This window comes from Protopterus annectens, chromosome 4.part1 (assembly GCF_019279795.1).
Source record: "Protopterus annectens isolate FY-2018-M chromosome 4.part1, PAN1.0, whole genome shotgun sequence".
Taxonomy (NCBI): Eukaryota; Metazoa; Chordata; order Ceratodontiformes; family Protopteridae; genus Protopterus; species Protopterus annectens.
The window spans coordinates 307,696,277-307,713,780 of NC_056734.1; the positions used below are offsets into that span (position 1 = coordinate 307,696,277).

At 39.8% G+C, this 17,504-nt stretch overlaps 1 protein-coding gene across 2 annotated transcripts in view; it reads left to right on the forward strand.

Moving 5' to 3' along the window:
* LOC122800842 (probable GPI-anchored adhesin-like protein PGA55) overlaps positions 1–17,504 on the forward strand; it is an 813,969-nt gene that overhangs the window by 153,684 nt on the left and 642,781 nt on the right. For both annotated transcript variants that reach the window (XM_044070155.1, XM_044070156.1), the window contains one exon: positions 66–116. In XM_044070155.1, coding sequence (XP_043926090.1) covers positions 66–116 — 51 coding nt within the window. The remainder of the gene's footprint in view (positions 1–65; positions 117–17,504) is intronic.

Below are 17,504 nucleotides of genomic sequence, written 5' to 3' on the forward strand. Positions count from 1 at the left end.
GTAATACACAGGTCCTTACTGAATTTAGTCACTGCAGTGTAACCTTTGTTTTTCTCTTTATGCAGGTAATTCATCTGTCTCTCCCAGTCCTTTCAATGTGACGACAACACCACCATGTAAGTTCTGTTTTTGTTTGTTAATGTGCACTACTGCTTATTCACTGAAAGGTAAGAAATGAACATTTGTTTACCTTGTACATAGCACAGTACAAACAGACTTTTAATTTGTTTTAAAATGGTGTGCTCACATTTAAATTTAAATTAGATCTGCTGGATAAAGGAATGCAGATCAAAGCAGTACTGATTGTTTTCGTTATTTATTTATTTTTTTTGGCAGGGGGCTTGCCCATATCAGTTGAGTCCTAGCCGCTTGATAAAAAAAAAATAATAATATCTACTATGTTTATAGTTCTGTGTAACTTTGAATTTGTGACTTAGATCAAAGGGCAGTCAATTTAAACACATACCACTGATGAACATATAATACACAATTGTCTCTACAAACCATAAAGTTAATAAAATAACAGGTTTAGCATAAGCATGAATTTTCAGCAGGGTATGCAGCACATAGTGCACACTTCCCAACCCATCAGAGTAAGGAATCTCGACAAAGCCATAAGAGACAATCATCCCTACAAAGCCATAAAGTAGGTAGAATAACAGGTTCAGCATTAGCATGGATATTCTGAAGGGTACAAAGTAAAATACACAGCAAATATTTTTTTTTCACATATTCAATAAAGTTTAAATGTAGCTGCGCAGGTGTGCCTGTTGCTTAGCTACGCTTAGCCCAGCTGAAACAGCAGGATAAGTTAAAAAGTAATAGACATCTCACATATACATACGTGCAATAGTGTAGAGATTATAGCAATAACCCACGTCTGGGTGTGGGTAATGCTGGATTTACCCATGGTTGGCGTGGTTTGGTCCCGAGGGACCAAACAAAGCCAACCATGGGTAAATACAGCATTACCCACCAGAAGTGGTTATTGCTATTATCATGACATTATTTAAGAAAATAAACTATTACTTTTCTTAAATAATGGCATAGTATAATGCCTGTTTACTGCCCTTCCGCAGATGTCTGGCATCCGTGGCAGTTCTGATGTACTACGTGCCTGCACAGTACATCAGAGCTGTGAGCAAAGGAGAAAGCAAGATCTCCGTTGCTTTTTTATTTTAAGCTATGTTAAATGGGTTTAACATAGCGAGACAGTTTTAAAATAAGCAACGGAGATGTCCGTTGCTTATTTTAAAGCTGTCTTGCTATGTTAAACCCATTTAACATAGTGAAACAGTAAAAAAAGCAACGGAGATCTTGCTTTCTCCATTGCTTTTTTTTTTAAAACCTGTCTCGCTATGTTAAATGGGTTTAGCATAGCGTGACAGCTTTAAAATAAGCAACGGAGATCTCTGTTGCTTATTTTAAAGCTGTCTCGCTATGTTAAACCCATTTAACATAGCGAGACAGTGTTTTAAAAGTAGAGTTACGGGCGACCGGACCTATTTCCATTAGTATAACTCGATTTACAATGTGCACGCTGGCCAATCATCGTGCACGTTTTGGGGGGGGGGTCATGGTATAATAGAGCATATACCCTGCATGTAGTCATTCACAGTTCACGCCTCACCAACGTCATTTCCATTTTGTATGTGTAAACATTACAATTTTCATTTATTTGTATATTTATGTAGGAAGCAACTTATTTTTCTCAACCAGAGTAGTGTATTAAGCCCAGATGTGAGGTGTCAGTGTAATAAAGTAGTGAAACCCACGTATAAACAAGTGCCTCATACAGTAAAGTCACACAAGAATAAATTAATCACAGCACATTGGGAGATGTCAGGGAAGGTAAATCTATATTATGTAATGAATGATGAATCAATCCCATACAGGTGGCAGTCCCATCTAATAAAACATAAGCAATGCTAAGCATTGCACAGCTATGTTGACTGGGTGTAACCATTGTGTACATATGAATATTAAGGAATGAATAGCCCAGCTAAGTGGATTTGCCTGTTGGTAAGAAATGCTGAACCTACCCCATTAAGTACTGCCAATCTTAGCTAAGCAGGTTTGCCCGTAGCTTAGCTTAGCTCAGCATTTTCAAAACCGTTCAATCATGAGAAAGGGTGGGAAATCAGCCATATTTAAACCCTGCAGGCAGGAATACAGCTAATAACTGGTTGTAGCTCTCCACTGTAGGTAACATGGCAGGTGTCAGAGATGGCCTGCGCTTTCAGTCGCAATGCTGGGGCATACAGGATTCCAAGGTCATGGTAAGACTCCTGGTAAAAAAAAAAAAAAAAAAATATGATATGAGACTGCTGCAAGACCAGTAGCAGGTCTCCCAATATAAAGCAGAAGCCTGAGAAAGTCTCGCCCGTGATCTCACCAGTGCCACTGGTATTTCTCGGACTGGTGGGCAGGTCCAGAACCACTATGCCGACTTGAAACAGAGGAAGAGGGAGCTCTTGGAACAGTGGGTACAAGAAGCATGAGAACTTGGAGATGTCCCAGCAGTGTGTAAGTATTCATAGCAATAAATATTTACCAAAGTCCAGCCTGTGTTTACCAAAGTCCAGCCTGTACATGTGATGGATAGGTATGCATAAATGTTTCTCTATTTTCATTACAGCTCCAGCTGAGTGGGTTGTGAACCAGGAAGCACATGTCAGCAGGTTGTAAAGGCTGCATTGCAAGGCCGATGAGTAACAATCCTGCTTGTAGTAGTCATACCAAATAAATATAAAGGAATAAAATGTCACCTGGCAGTACAAAAAATGTGTATGGTTTGTACTGAATAAACCAGACAATATGACAGTAATAGTCCCATATAGGTCATATGTAAATAAAAGTGTAACTGCCTGGCAATAAAGTTCTAAATCCTGGACTGGTTGTGTTTACTCTGGTATTGAATGTTGTATTCACCAAGATCTGATATATGAATTGTAATGATGTGTTAACCACTGTTTCCCACACTGTGCTACATAAAAATATGTCTAGAATGTCTGTATAAGAATGATGAAATTACAAGGTGAGATTGTACAACCAAGAGAGACTTAGATAGAAAACATTAAAGAAAGAAATAGCAGTTTATCAATAGCTCACTTTAATGATATGCAAATCGTTGCAATTTTAGCAGACACAACCATGGTTTGAATCCTGGGAGTGGTAGTAAGCTGTATGCATAATTTTAACTAGGATTTTGGGAATATGTGTAAAAACAGTCAGGTAGTGTTAACAAACATTCCCCCCGCAGGTCTTCCAGGTAAGAGAACTGTAAGTGCCACAGGTCTTCCAGGTAAGAGAATGGTAACTGCCTGGCAATAAAGGTCTATATCCTAGACTGGTTTGGTGTTTACTGTGATATTGTATGGGCTGACATGTTGCTTTCACCAATATCTGATTTCTGAATAGTAATGTTGTGTTAACCACTGTTTCCCACAATGTGCTACATAAAAATATGTCTAGGAATGTCTGTATAAGAATGTTGTAATTACAAGGTCAGATTGTACAACCAAGTGAGACTTGGACAGAAAACACTAAAAGAAGAGACAGCAGTTTCTAAATAGGTCACGCTGATGAAACAATAAAACACAAATCGCTGTATTTTTAGCAGACACAGCCATGGTTCAAATCCTGGGAGTGGTAGTAAGCTGTATGGATAATTTTAACTAGTATTTTTGGAATATGTGTAAAAACAGTCAGGTAGTGTTAGCAAACATTTACCCACAGGTCTTCCAGTTAAGATAAGTAGAAAGTAGCTATAAGACGGTTGAGTTATACATTCTGTACAAACATACCACTGGTCAAACCAAGGCTACAGGGTATTGTAATAATACCTGTAGAGTAATGATTTTTTAGAGCAATGATCATTAAGGTTGTGAGTATTGCAAGGATATATAAGTTGATAACTGACATCCCCCCCACCATATCTGCAACAATAATCTAAACACACAAATCAATGAGGATGTTTTACACCAAATCTACTGTTGGGACATATGTTCTATTGTTCAACAAATATTGAAATGTTATGAATATACCTTCTTATAATAGTGAATACATTAAAGTTATGTGGGGGGCTATGCCCCAACCCCCACCCCCCATTACCACTCATTTAATATTCTCACTCCAGGGTTGCACTGCAGTGGGGAAGGGGCTATATTCCATTTTCGACCAAATGAACTTTGACCAAGTGAGCTATCAGTGAAGGGCAACGCCTGGTCTCATTTTCGAGTAAGTGTAATTTGACCAAATGTATTGAATCCATATATATATATATATATATATATATATATATATATATATATATATATATATATATGAATGTTGATGCATATCTTTCTCTCTCTCTCTAAAGATATGGGTTTCTATCACACCCCCCTAACTATATATACTAACTGCAGGATCGCACTACCGTGGGGAAAAGGACATATAGCATTTTTAGTGTTTTGAGTTTCAGACAAAAGAGTTTTCAGTGCTTTAAGCTTTCTATCTTATGGCGTCAGTGAAATGAGTTTCTATCAAATGAGCTTTCTATCATTCGAAAGGGACTCATACATATATATATATATATATATATATATATATATATATAATATGTGTGTGTGTATCATGTATATATTTGTCCACATAAATGCATCTCCATGCATATATGGACGTATATATAGACTACCTGACTGATTCTTCAAACTCCACAAGGAAAACAAATAAAATGTGAGCGCTTTTGTTAAACAAGTGTTAACTTCATCAGACAGCATTAAAATGTAAGACAACCATTTATAAACGTAAAGAAAACACTCTGATTGGGTAAGCAACGAGAAGCAGCTAGCTAAGCAACACTGAGATAGAACACTAATTAACCCCTTGATGTCTGTATTACAGTTAAAACTGTTACATCTTAAATACAACTAAAACTTGTGACTAAAAAATAAATTACTATTCTCATACTCTTGTCATGAATGGTTATAAATAGAATAAAATTAAAACCAAAGTCATTTTTAAAAAACTCATATTGCATATTCACATAATGCTAAAATGTTACCCAAAGCAAAATATATACAAAAGTGCTTGTGCTTAACAAATGTTTTAAGGTGTTTTGTCCCTTTCTGGGGCATTTAATTTCAATACAGGAGAGATGGACGTCCTGTCATTTTTCCCTGGCCATCTATCTGCCTGTAGTAAGATTTGCCACCTTAACTTCTTTAACTCTAACTGAAGTCCCCAAGGCTTTTTGTCACTGATGTCTACATGGTCTATTGCCATAAATGAGAAACTGTGGCCAGTGTTGTCTTGAATATGCCTTGCTAATGCATTGTTAACATTATTCTTTCTTATGGCATAGTTGTGTTCATAAATTCTGGAATTAAATTTCCTTTCTGTTTTGCCTACATAAAATGCTAGGTATTGGTCACATGTGGCCATGTAGACCACTGCCTTGGAGTGACAGTTATATTTACCGTTTACATAATGGTCTATACCATTCACTGTAAATTTGTTACCTGATTTCACCTTGTGGCACCAGTTACGAGTCACATTTGTACATCCCTACACGCCCTGTCTGGTGTAGTTAGAACCTTTCCTAAGAAGGTCTTCTAAGTTTGAGCTCCTTCTGTATGTGACTATAGGTCTTTCTCCTATTTGTGCCCTGATGTCCAAGTCATCCATTAAAATGTCCCAGTTCTTATAAAAAATGGACATCAAGTGGTGTGAGCTGGAGTTAAATGTAAGCACCATAGATCTACAAAAAGTCCTTTATTCCAACTCAGGTCTCGCCTCTTCAACTTTAGAGGGGCGGTTGTCTAGAATGTTTTACCCAACTATGGGCTTAAAATGCCCTACTCTTCTTTTACGTATCACTTCCTGCATAAGCTCATTAAGCAAGTCTGATGGATACTTCCTCCTCAAGAACATAGTTTTTAAGCTGTCTCATTCTAAAAGAAAATCTTCTCTGGAGATCATATGGAGCTCGAATTAAGTGCCCTTAAACTACTGACCTCTTTTGATGCTTGGGGTGGGAACTAGTGTAATGCAGGAATGAGTGTGAGTAGGTATCTTTCCTATGGACCCTAGTGGCATACTTTTCATTGTGTGTGTCTTTGTATAAGTGGACATCAAGGTAATTCATATGACCCAGGTTAATCATCCAAGTGAACTGCAGGAATGTAGTGGTGGTGTTAAGGTATCTCAAAAACTCCTCCAAATCAACCAGTGACCCATTCAATATCAAGCTATCATCTTGATATCTGTAATACAGTTTGACCTTAGAATAGTACTGAGACTGAAATACATAATTTCTTTCCCAATATGTCATTACCATGTTCATGAATGCCCCACCACACGCTGAACCCATTGCCACTCCTATAGCCTGCAAAAAGTTGTTGTTGTGGCTTTCGGCTTTACCCAGTTAGGGGTTGCCACAGCGGAACTTCGGTCCACTAATGATTGGCAGTAGATTTTTGTGTGCCGAGTTGCCGGCCCTGATGCACAACCTTCAACGAAGGTACACCCATTCATGCATGTCTCCACACAGAAGATGCTCAGGCTGAGAATCGAACAGGACAATGTCTTACTGTGAGGCGACAATGCTACCGCAGCACCCCCACTGCAGTATAGCTTGCAAAAAGTACCTGCCATTAAAGGAGAAGTAATTGTTTCTTAAAACAATTTCTATTAATTCCAAAATTAGATTAATTTTCTCCTGGTTAACTTTGTATAACAACAGTAGGTCACCCACCCAATCAAGACCAATTTCTTGTGGGATGACCGTGTACAGGTCTTTTACATCTATAGTGACCATGATGTTGCTTGTGTCATACCTAGTTTTGTTCACTTGTTCTAGAAAAGCCCAGGAGTCTTTACAAATTTGGCTTTCATTACGCAATATTTTCTTCAGCTCATGGTCTAAAAATTGGACACAAGCAGTGGTAATAGAGTGTCTTCCATCCACTAAGGGCCTCATAGGTGGATCTGAGAGGCTCTTGTGGATCTTGGGAATACCAAAGAACACTGGTATCCTTGGGCTTATGATGTTAAGATAATTATGTAAGGAAAGGTCAATTCTTTTTTCTAGAAATATGTCAATGAATTGGCTGTGGATTTTTCTATATGCAGCATTTAATTCATTAAGGGACACTTCCGTGTAATTTTCTGTGTCTAACATAGCCAACATTTTATCACTGTATGTGGAAGAGTCCATGATTACAACCCCTCCCCCTTTGTCAGGTTTCATAACCTTGATGTCATGTTCCTGCAGTTCCAATAAACAATCATGTTCACTTTGGTTCATGTTGTAAAGTGTTTGAGCTGGCCTGTGCTTGTTCTTATTTAAATTATACAGGTCTAGCTCACAAAACTTTTTCATACATTGCTACTTTTGGGTGCAAAGGAGGGTTGTAAGTAGAACTGATCTTAAAAATGATACCTTCACTGAAATTAGTTTGGGAGGTAGTACCATGTAGTAAGGTCAGATTCAACTTTCTTAAATAAAGTTTCAAATCCAGCATAGTGTCTACAACATTAAATCTCTTACCAGGTACAAAAGTCATTCCCTTAGATGATAAATCAGTTTAATTTATACATAAAGTAGAATAATTGTGTACTGAAAAGTATTTTTGGTGGTTGAAAACCACTGTGGAGATACTGTTTCTTGAACAGAGTTCACTGGTGTTGGGGTGCTTACATTAATGAAGGAGTCATTAACATGGTGTCCAGAAGACCCTAGTGGAGATGCTAAGCCCTCCAGTTCCTGTTCTTTGACCTCTTGCCATCAGTCACCTGAGCTGTGGATGAAGGCAAGGTGACACCTACAGCCTACATTGATCTTGTTAAATCCTTTGATAACATGCCTCACTCACTGATCTCAGCATCAACCCTTATATCACTAGGTGGGAATAGAGGCACAAACACAAAGATAAATTGGACATACTGCTGTCATACATGGAGACAGTTGCAGATGTCACTGGGTTTATTGTGACATCCTTTATGAGGAATATGACGTGGGTAATACCAATAGATGTGAGTATTTACTGACTGCAGTCCCCAGAGTCCACAACTGATTTACCAAGGACACCAACTGTCTGGTGAACACACAAAACATGACATGCAGACATGTGGCCAGTCTGTGGACAGTGTGCCAGTGGAGATGTATGTCAGAGACATATCACTGTGAGTCGTGACGTCACACACTAAATGCATGTCCACACAAACCCTGTCAATCTATCAGTCCACTATGTGTGTAACAGCACTGATGATATAGAATCTGTTCACAAATCTGGGGATATGTCCACATGTTGGTTGGCTGTCTCCACTTGTCATGTGCTGTGACATATTGCCACCCACTGTATGTGAATCTGTAGGCCACCACCTCTGTAATGTCCCTCACACAGGCAAGGAAATGGGGCAAGGCGGACATTAACAAATGTCCCATATGTGGGAACGAGCAGTAGTGTCCAGGCCCACAGCACAATACAATGTGGGCACCTACATAGTTGTATGGCCATAGCAATTCCTGACATCTGCACATCTGTACAGAGGACAGACAGAAAGTAGATAGCCAACAGATTATGCATTAGGATGACTATATTGAAAGATACACATCTGAAACTTAAAGATATGCCATTACTACATGACAGCAGTCTCCAATGACATGTCCAAAGAACATAGTAGGACATATCAGATCAATATCCAACAGGATATATATATATATATATATATATATATATATATATATATATATATATATATACATACATGCATACATACAGTTTAAACACCTCGAACAAGATACTCAGTACTCAGAGTCCAGCTTTGCATGGAGGGGTGTATGTTTCCAGTATTACAATCTGCAATTTACTCTTGAAAAAGAACTGTTAACAGTACTAACATAATGATACCATATGTGTTCAACTATTTCTGCCAACCAGAGCACTACAGCTGGTGTTACATGCAAGTGTGACTGCATATAACTTGGGATACTACCCATGTATGAAACAAATCCAAAGAGAATAGAGTGTGGTACTACCCATGTATATCTAGGTGCCCCATACAGTATACTCACAACCCTTGCTACTATAATGACAGCACATAGCAGCATATTATATACAGGGAATTAAGTACACTGATTAAAAATGTCATTATCCTGCTATTTCAACAGACTGGAATATGATCACTGGTTACCATGGCTAAGCTATGATTAGCAGGTGTAAGCATTGCTTAAATGTAAATGCTAAGCAGATTTGTGCACTGACAAGCACATATTTATTTAGCCTTATGTTAGCACCACTTACAGTTGCTCAAAGCTGCCTTAATCACTCTGCAACCAACAGTCCTTGTTCTGCCTAGCAACAAAATAAATAGCCCTTGCAGGTCTTGATCCCAGGACTTTGCACACAATGTTCTATGCAATTTACCAGTAAGCCACCTCAGCTGCATTGTTTAAGGATGTTGTCTCTAACATACCCTTCTTTACAGCCAGTTTACAATAGGGAAGAGACAAGTGTGCAATTAGGAAGGATTGGTATGTATAATTATATATATATATATATATATATATATATATATATATATATATATATATAGATACAGACAGATAGATATGGATATAGACACACACACACACACACACACACACACACACACACACACACACACACACACACACACCCTCAACAGTCCAAATAAATGAGTGAACAGTACACTGCTACAAAATCATGATAGACCATACACAATGGCCAGACATACACCAATCTCTTAGCAAAACTAATAAAATGTCTGAACATGGCAAAGAAAAATACAACCAGACAGTAATTCACACCCATTTATTATACTTTGATATCTTGGCCAAAGCCTTCATGGAGTAAACATCACAAGAAATAAATGCTGTTATACACTGAGAAAGTTGCTGGTGTTACAGGGTATGTTGTTACATATCTTTTCTGAGGGATTTAAAGTCAGAAAAACAAATGAATGTTACCATCTACATAATGCAATCACCGGAGTATGCTACTCATTTGCCATAGACAACACTTTTCTGGGGAACAGCCCATACATAACAGACTAACCTAAGGCCATTATGTGGATGGCTCTACAGTTGAAAGCAATGCAGAGACAGAACTTTGTCAGACTGAAACCCATGCAGAAGTAGCATGTGCAGACAAACTGTGTTAAACTAGCAGTATTCCAAACATATAACAGCAATACTCACATTCTGCTCCTAAGTCCTGAACATTCCCCACCATTTTGTTGGCTTGTATCCACAAGTCGTGTTGTAAGAGGTAGTAGCCCACACCTCCAGGATGTCTTCCTCACAAGTAAGGGAAAGGGTCAATGCCCACATGGAGTACTCATTTATAGGAGTATGTTGCCATGACATTGGCTATTGGAAGAACTACACAGCTCCTCTGCATGAAATTATCAAGTGGGGAACCCCAATAGGTGAACAGGCCATCACCTGGTCATGAGCATCACCTACAAAAGCCATGCTGCCACCTATTCAAACCAGCTCTATCCCTATAGTGCACAGGGAGAGAGAAATAACAAATGAGATATAAAGTGGAAAAGAGAAAAAAAGAAAAAAGGTAAGTGGAACATGTAAGCAAGTAATTGAATCTAGTACTTGGTCTGTAATAATGGGAAATATGGTTTGGAGGAATATATGTCCCAACAAGACATGCTGTACTAGTGTCCTGATAAACAGCTGCTATGGCCATAGCATCTGTCCCCCTCTGCAGTGGGAGATATCACAAACATATCTCTCAACTTTACAGATCCTCACAGAATGTCCACATTTTGCCATCATGTGTTTTTGTTTGTTGCTCCTGAGATCTGTACTTTACTAGCAATTATCTGAGGATTGAAGTCATCAGGTAATGAAAACACTTGAGTTTGAGACTCCATATCCTTAAGAATATTCACTGTAATGCTAACAAAATTCCTATGTTTATAGCAGGTATATTTAAAGTCTGTCCCTATTTATCCCCCCATCATTTTAGGCATTGTCCAGATGTGATGCTCTGAGAGGTTGTGAGGTGGGAACACAGCTCATGAGCCTGACCCTGTTAAAGGACAGCTCCTATATGACAACTGCAGGGGTGTCTGTCAAACAATTGTGACTGTGCTGTTGCTAGGCCAGTTAATGGGATGTTTTCCATATCCATGTTACCTATGATTATGAGTATGACACATTTTCCTTGTAAAGCTAAGACACCTATAGAGGGTGTGAGCATAGCAGTCAGGTAAAAAGGTTGTGCATGTTGCACATGTGTGCTATATCAGTGTCAGTACATACAGCAGGCATATATATATATATATATATATATATATATATATATATATATATATATATATATATATATACAGCTACTGGTGGTTGCATTGCCCTGACACTGATGTGGGTACTGGAGTAGGCATGATTATCAGGTATTAATCAGAAAAGCGTTCACCTGTGTTATGAGCCTATGTCCATGCCTACCACTACCAGCTATATCAACAACTATATACAGTGGATATCACAAGTGCACACACCCCTGTTGGAATACCAGGAATGTGTTCTGTATGACAATCAGACCACACAAGATCATTTCATAATGTTTCTCATCTTGAATGTGACCCCTAACTTGTCCAATTCCATTGCAATACAATCAAATGTGTTTCTAGGAAGGTGCGCAATTATTGCCAATTGAAGATGTGCGATGATGTTACAGTCCAGACCAAGATGGATGAATGCTGTAACCATCTCAAGAGGTGCTTACACAAGTTTAAGGGTGTGCACACTCATTCAACTGGCTTATTGCAGTGAGTATTATTTCCATATGTTTTCACAGACCAGATAGTTATGTTTTCAATTGAATTGTACAGGCTATAGGTCACACTACAGGTGGAAATTGTTATGAAATTAGTCATCGTGGTGTCATGTTCCAATTGCACAAATATCAGGCAGTGTATCAGGGGTGTGTAGCCTTTATATCCACTGTAGCTATATGGACACAGCAGTACCTGACCTGTATATCCAGCCTCCACCAAGGTAGAGTAATCCCCTTTGATGGACAGCAGCAATACACACATTACATAATAAGTTGCTACATTGGCTGTACAGGGACACATAGGTGCAGGCAACAGCTTTGAAGCAAGTCCACCTATATCTGAGCAAGCAGGTAAGTTCACAGGTGATGTCCTGTAAGGCTGACTATGACTATGAATCAGACATATCCACACCACCAAGGACAATAACAACCATGTCAAATCATATGTTGTAAGTCTCAGATGAAAACACAATTCACCCTGTACTGGCGGTAAAGAACACCTCATATACACATGCCGTGGATATAGGCAATGTGCATCACACAGGTTAGGTGGGAATATCGCCGCCCTGTCCACCCCAGTCATACATGGAGGTATGCACATCAACCACACTCCTCCCCACAGCTATTGTGAGCATGTACATATTGCCTACTGATGGCAACAACAGCATATCTCCATGGGGCATACTAATATCAGTGTCTGCTTCCTACATAAACTCAGACTTGTGCTCAGAGGTCCATCACACACCACAGTGAAACACAAACCTGCCACCACACTCACCTTCCACATGGAGGATGATCACTGTCATCAATCTACACAGAAATGAATGGAGGATAGAGGATTATACAATCAAGTGTCCAACATTGGGGGGGGGATAAGATAGCTCAGGGACAGGGGTGTAATGCAAGTTGCTATAGTCATGATAGCTTGGAGGTTTCTGGAGTAGTCTGGATTATTTGCAAGTAATATCCACTGTTGCTATGCATTTCGACAACCATATGAGGTCCTGTGACCTTTTCCTGTTCATGTCTTCCAGTTAACATGCAGAGTGCTTGCCTACCAGTATTCTCTGGTGGATAAACAGACGTCATCACCCAATATGTGATTGGACATTATGCCCTGTCAATGTGGACAGAGAGCAGAAGATGTGCATGAGAGGACTGCCCTGTGGAACAGTGTGGTCCACAGGATAAATTATGCTGGACTGCACAGTCGAACTTACGTGCATGTGCAGCATTGGGCCACTGACCTCAAATGCCATGCCCATCAATGGACTGCTGCTGTAGCCAGGGACCAGCTAGACACAGGTGGGGGCCTAGCCATCCAGCCCGCACTGACACCCACCAAGGAGCTCCTCACCACACTTGGACCACACACCAAATGCACAAGCCATGACGCTGAGGGAAGCATTGTGGATGTGGGTTGCACACACACACACTGGATGAGGAGCCTACAGGTAAGGCCCAGTGGGGATTAGTAAACTAATGTATCAGACATACATGTATTTGTATTCTATGTACATGCATGTGTCAAGTCCGACTGCAGTGTTGAATGGGGTTTTCTAATGCACAGAGGTGCACATCTATGGTGAGGACAGGGCATTGTCTATTATTGCGGTTAGTACTGTAGATGTGCAAACATGCTGCATCCATCCTATACCAAGGCCACCTGTGTGTCTGCTGACAATAACCCCCCTCTTACAACTACCTAGGACCCTCTGGTCTCCATATGGGACAGCAGCCTGTAGTTGGTGGGTATTACATTGCTCTGTTGTTGCCTGTCAATACCCCAGGCATGTGAAGTGCATGAAATTTACCATCCACACAACCATCAGCAATAGCTATATTGCTTTATGTTATAGCTATATTGCTTGTTGTGCATGTTCACTTCTGCTTTGGTTAACTGTATTGCATCACAGTGGTCACCACTGGGGCCTATCTAACATAAATTCAACATTCCTGTAGCATACCTCACAACTTGTCAGTGCCAAGACGTCTGTACAGAGGCCACCAAATTCTGATGGACAAACATCCTAAGGTAAAGTCATGTGTGACACATTACTGGTATACAGTAAATATAAATTGTGTACACACCCCTCATAAGATGCAAGGTGTTCCTGTTACATACTAATTAGGACCACAATATGACAGTCCACACCTCTTCCAGCCATTAATGTGACCCATAACAGGTACAGTTCACTTGTAAAACCAAGCATTTGTACTCAGGTATTGCACCTGCAAGGCAGGCCACCTGTGAGGGTGGCAGATGTCTTATTATCATGATGTTTCAGTCATGTATGATACTTTGTGCTGCTGTATGTGTCAGTACACTCACTGTTGCCTATTTTGGCTATAATATCACATACATGGGCATTGCTAAGGCACACAGAATACTTCTGACCATGTACAGGTTTCAAACATATGGATATTCCAGACACATCTGTACAGATGACTGTACAATGGTTTAACCTACTGCATGTGAGGCAGATGCCGCCCCCCACACTGTATAAAGTAATGCCAGTGGGAGGTTGTCACCAGCCGTGTTTGGTATATGCATCAAAATGGTATAAGCCTCACATGATATGATCCTCTCGCTCTCTCTCTCTCTCTCTCTCTCTCACACACACACACACACACACACACACACACACACACACACACACACAGTTGCCAGCAATATATTTAGAACTCCTGCCTATCTAAATATTCCTACTATAGTGCTACACAGTTATCAGATGTGCCACAGAGCTTATACATTTCTACCTTTTCCAAAGGTACTTCTGAGGTGGATGACATCAACAGGTCTACTAAATTGGAGTAAAGGGAATTGTAAAAGGTAGTACACAGGTCAAAAATGGTATGGGCCAGATAGAACATGATTTACCCATACACACACAGTTGCCAGCATTGGGATTAGAACTCCTGCCTTTCTAGGTATTCCTACTTTAGTGTGAAGCAGTTATGAGATGCACCACAGTGCTTATACATGTCCAAATCAACTAAAGGTACTTCTGAGGTGGATGACATCAACAGGTCTACTAAATTGGAGTGAAGGGAAGTGTAAAGGGTAGTACACAGGTCAAAAATGGCATGAGCCAGACAATACATGATTCACACACACCTGCCAGTATTGGGGTTGGAAATCCTGCCTCTCTAGGTATGTTTATTATAGTGAAAAAACAAAACAAACCAGTAAAACCTAAAAAACGAGGTCCTTGTCGGTGAAGAAACTCAACAGTCCAAGTTCCTTAACGCAATTTATTCGTAAAATGACAGAAACAAAGCGTTTTCGCCACTACAGTCTGTGGCTTCTTCAGAAGAAGTAGCATTATGGCTTGGCACTTCACCAGGTTATTGCATCATGAAGTGTGGCATACCTGTTAGCCATCAGCAGTATTCATTCATCACAGATGTTGCCCTAGTACTTACTAGTTATGTCCACCCCTCCTAGCATGTTTAAGAGTGGTTATCTGTGCTTTCACCCATTGACCTTCTGCACTTGTCCATTCTGGGGCACTGTTGCAACTGCCGCATGTACACAGACAACCCTACCCTCTAAACTCCAAACACTCAGACCTGTAAGGGTTACCCATATATCACCCAATGTAGACATATGCACTCTCCAGCAAAGAATTGACTAGAAGGTCAAAAGGATAAGATCAACACCTGCACCCACCATGTGGAACATGTAACTCAGCATGACACCCACTTTGACAGCCATGACATACAGTGAAAAGCCACACACCCACCTTCCCAGAGGCACTCAATGGACATCTACCGAAACAGCACAGACCAGCAAGACATACACCCACCCAGACACTGTCACATGACACATGCCAAGGGACACATATTTAACCTACACAGTGTATCCCAAATCTAAGTCCCTAAGGCTAATTACTTTGCACAATACAGTAATCATGGATAACTCAATACTGAGGTACACATATCCCACTCACTAGGTTGAATATGGAGCAGGTAACAGCCAAATATCAATCACATGCCAGCATCGAACACATGACACTGCCAGTCATGTCACTCTACAACAACTACAAGTATTACTCCATATCCATGTGGGTGTGAATGAACTGGGACACACCTCCCTGGACTACATGACAGGATACATGGTTAAAGTCCCTGATTATGTGGTTCAGGCAGGTGTGACAGTAGCCCTGGGCAGGGTACTGCTGTCACCCAGAATGATGCTGCGGTACTATAAACAGATGGTTGACTGCAACATTGGCTTACATGTTATGTGTAATTTTCAGGGGATGCAGGACCTCTCTGCCTGGGATGGCATGATTGCCAGAACCCAATGACTTGCCATGGATATCCTACATATGTCACTGCTGGGTTGCCAGGTACTGGCTACGTGTCTCTCCTCCCTATGGTGCCTTATTAGGCAGTGTTCCTAATGTTATTACCACCATAACTGCTACACATGTATGCAATCTGAGGGTGATGCTGCTCATCAGTGAACATCTAACTGTCAGGATTCAGTCACTCATAGCAGTTGTTGGAGTGCAGGACACATATCTACTGTAATGGAGACATTGTTCACAGCAGCAGACAGTAGACCTGCAGTATCAAGCTATAACACATCCCACAGTTGTTAGCCCCCAAACATTTATTTATTTTTATTTTATTTTATTTTACATTTGTTAACCGGGAAAGTCGGACTGGATACATATCCATTTTCAGCGGAGGCCCGGGGAGAAAAGCTCCATGTTATCAAAGCATTTAGTAACATCAGCATAAAAATGTAGACATTTAGTAACAAATAATAATATAGGTTACAATTTTTTTTAAGATGTAGCAATAGAGCTGTTTACAAAGTTTCAGTTAACAAATTAAGGAGAGAAAAAAATGCAGTTTGTAATGATGTTTAGGAAATTAACAATAGGTCAAAGATAAAAGTCATTTGTAGGTTACCTATAGATGAGACATAAAAAACAATTTCTTTGAAGCAATGAGTACAGAGCAGTCAATCTTTTAGAAAGGGTGTGTCTGTAATATAAGCATATTGAGATAGAAAGCATGGAAGATAAGAAAGAAAAGGGTATTTTGGCTGGAGGTGTTTTGTTTAGTGTAGGCAGAAAAAATAGGTTGTAGAGGGAGGAATTGGTAGACACATCTGTGAGTTAGTTTGGATTAATCAGTTTGTTATTATGTTTTTGGGTTAATTGGGGTATTGAATTACAAAATTGGACTGAAGAGTTTGTTTGATAGTGACGTTTTTTGTGGGACAGCCTTCATCGAGTTCAGTTACGGGATTTTGATTTGAATTTACTAGTCCATTTTCCTGTTTTTCCATTAACTGTGTTATTAGTATTGATAGGAGCACAACTATTTTTGATTAGCTCAGTGTCATTTTAGTTTAGTTTAGTCGAGGTTTAGACATGGACATAGCCAGAGTCTGTGCATGTGTGTCTTTAGAGCTTTTTTGAATTGAGGCAAGGAGCTGTTAGAGGTTATTTCCGGAGGAAGGGAGTTCCATTTTTTTTCCAGTAGAGTTGGAGAACAAAGAATCTCCAGCTGAGTTGTTTGCTTTGGTTGTTTGTACTAGCATTCTGCTGGATGAGCGGAGGGATGTTAGGTTGTTATAGAGGGTGATCATTTTAGTTAGAATCGGGGTACTGGTAGGTTGGTAGAGGATTTTATGAGCAAATATGAGTTGGTTATAGTATAATTGATTGGGTAGTTCTA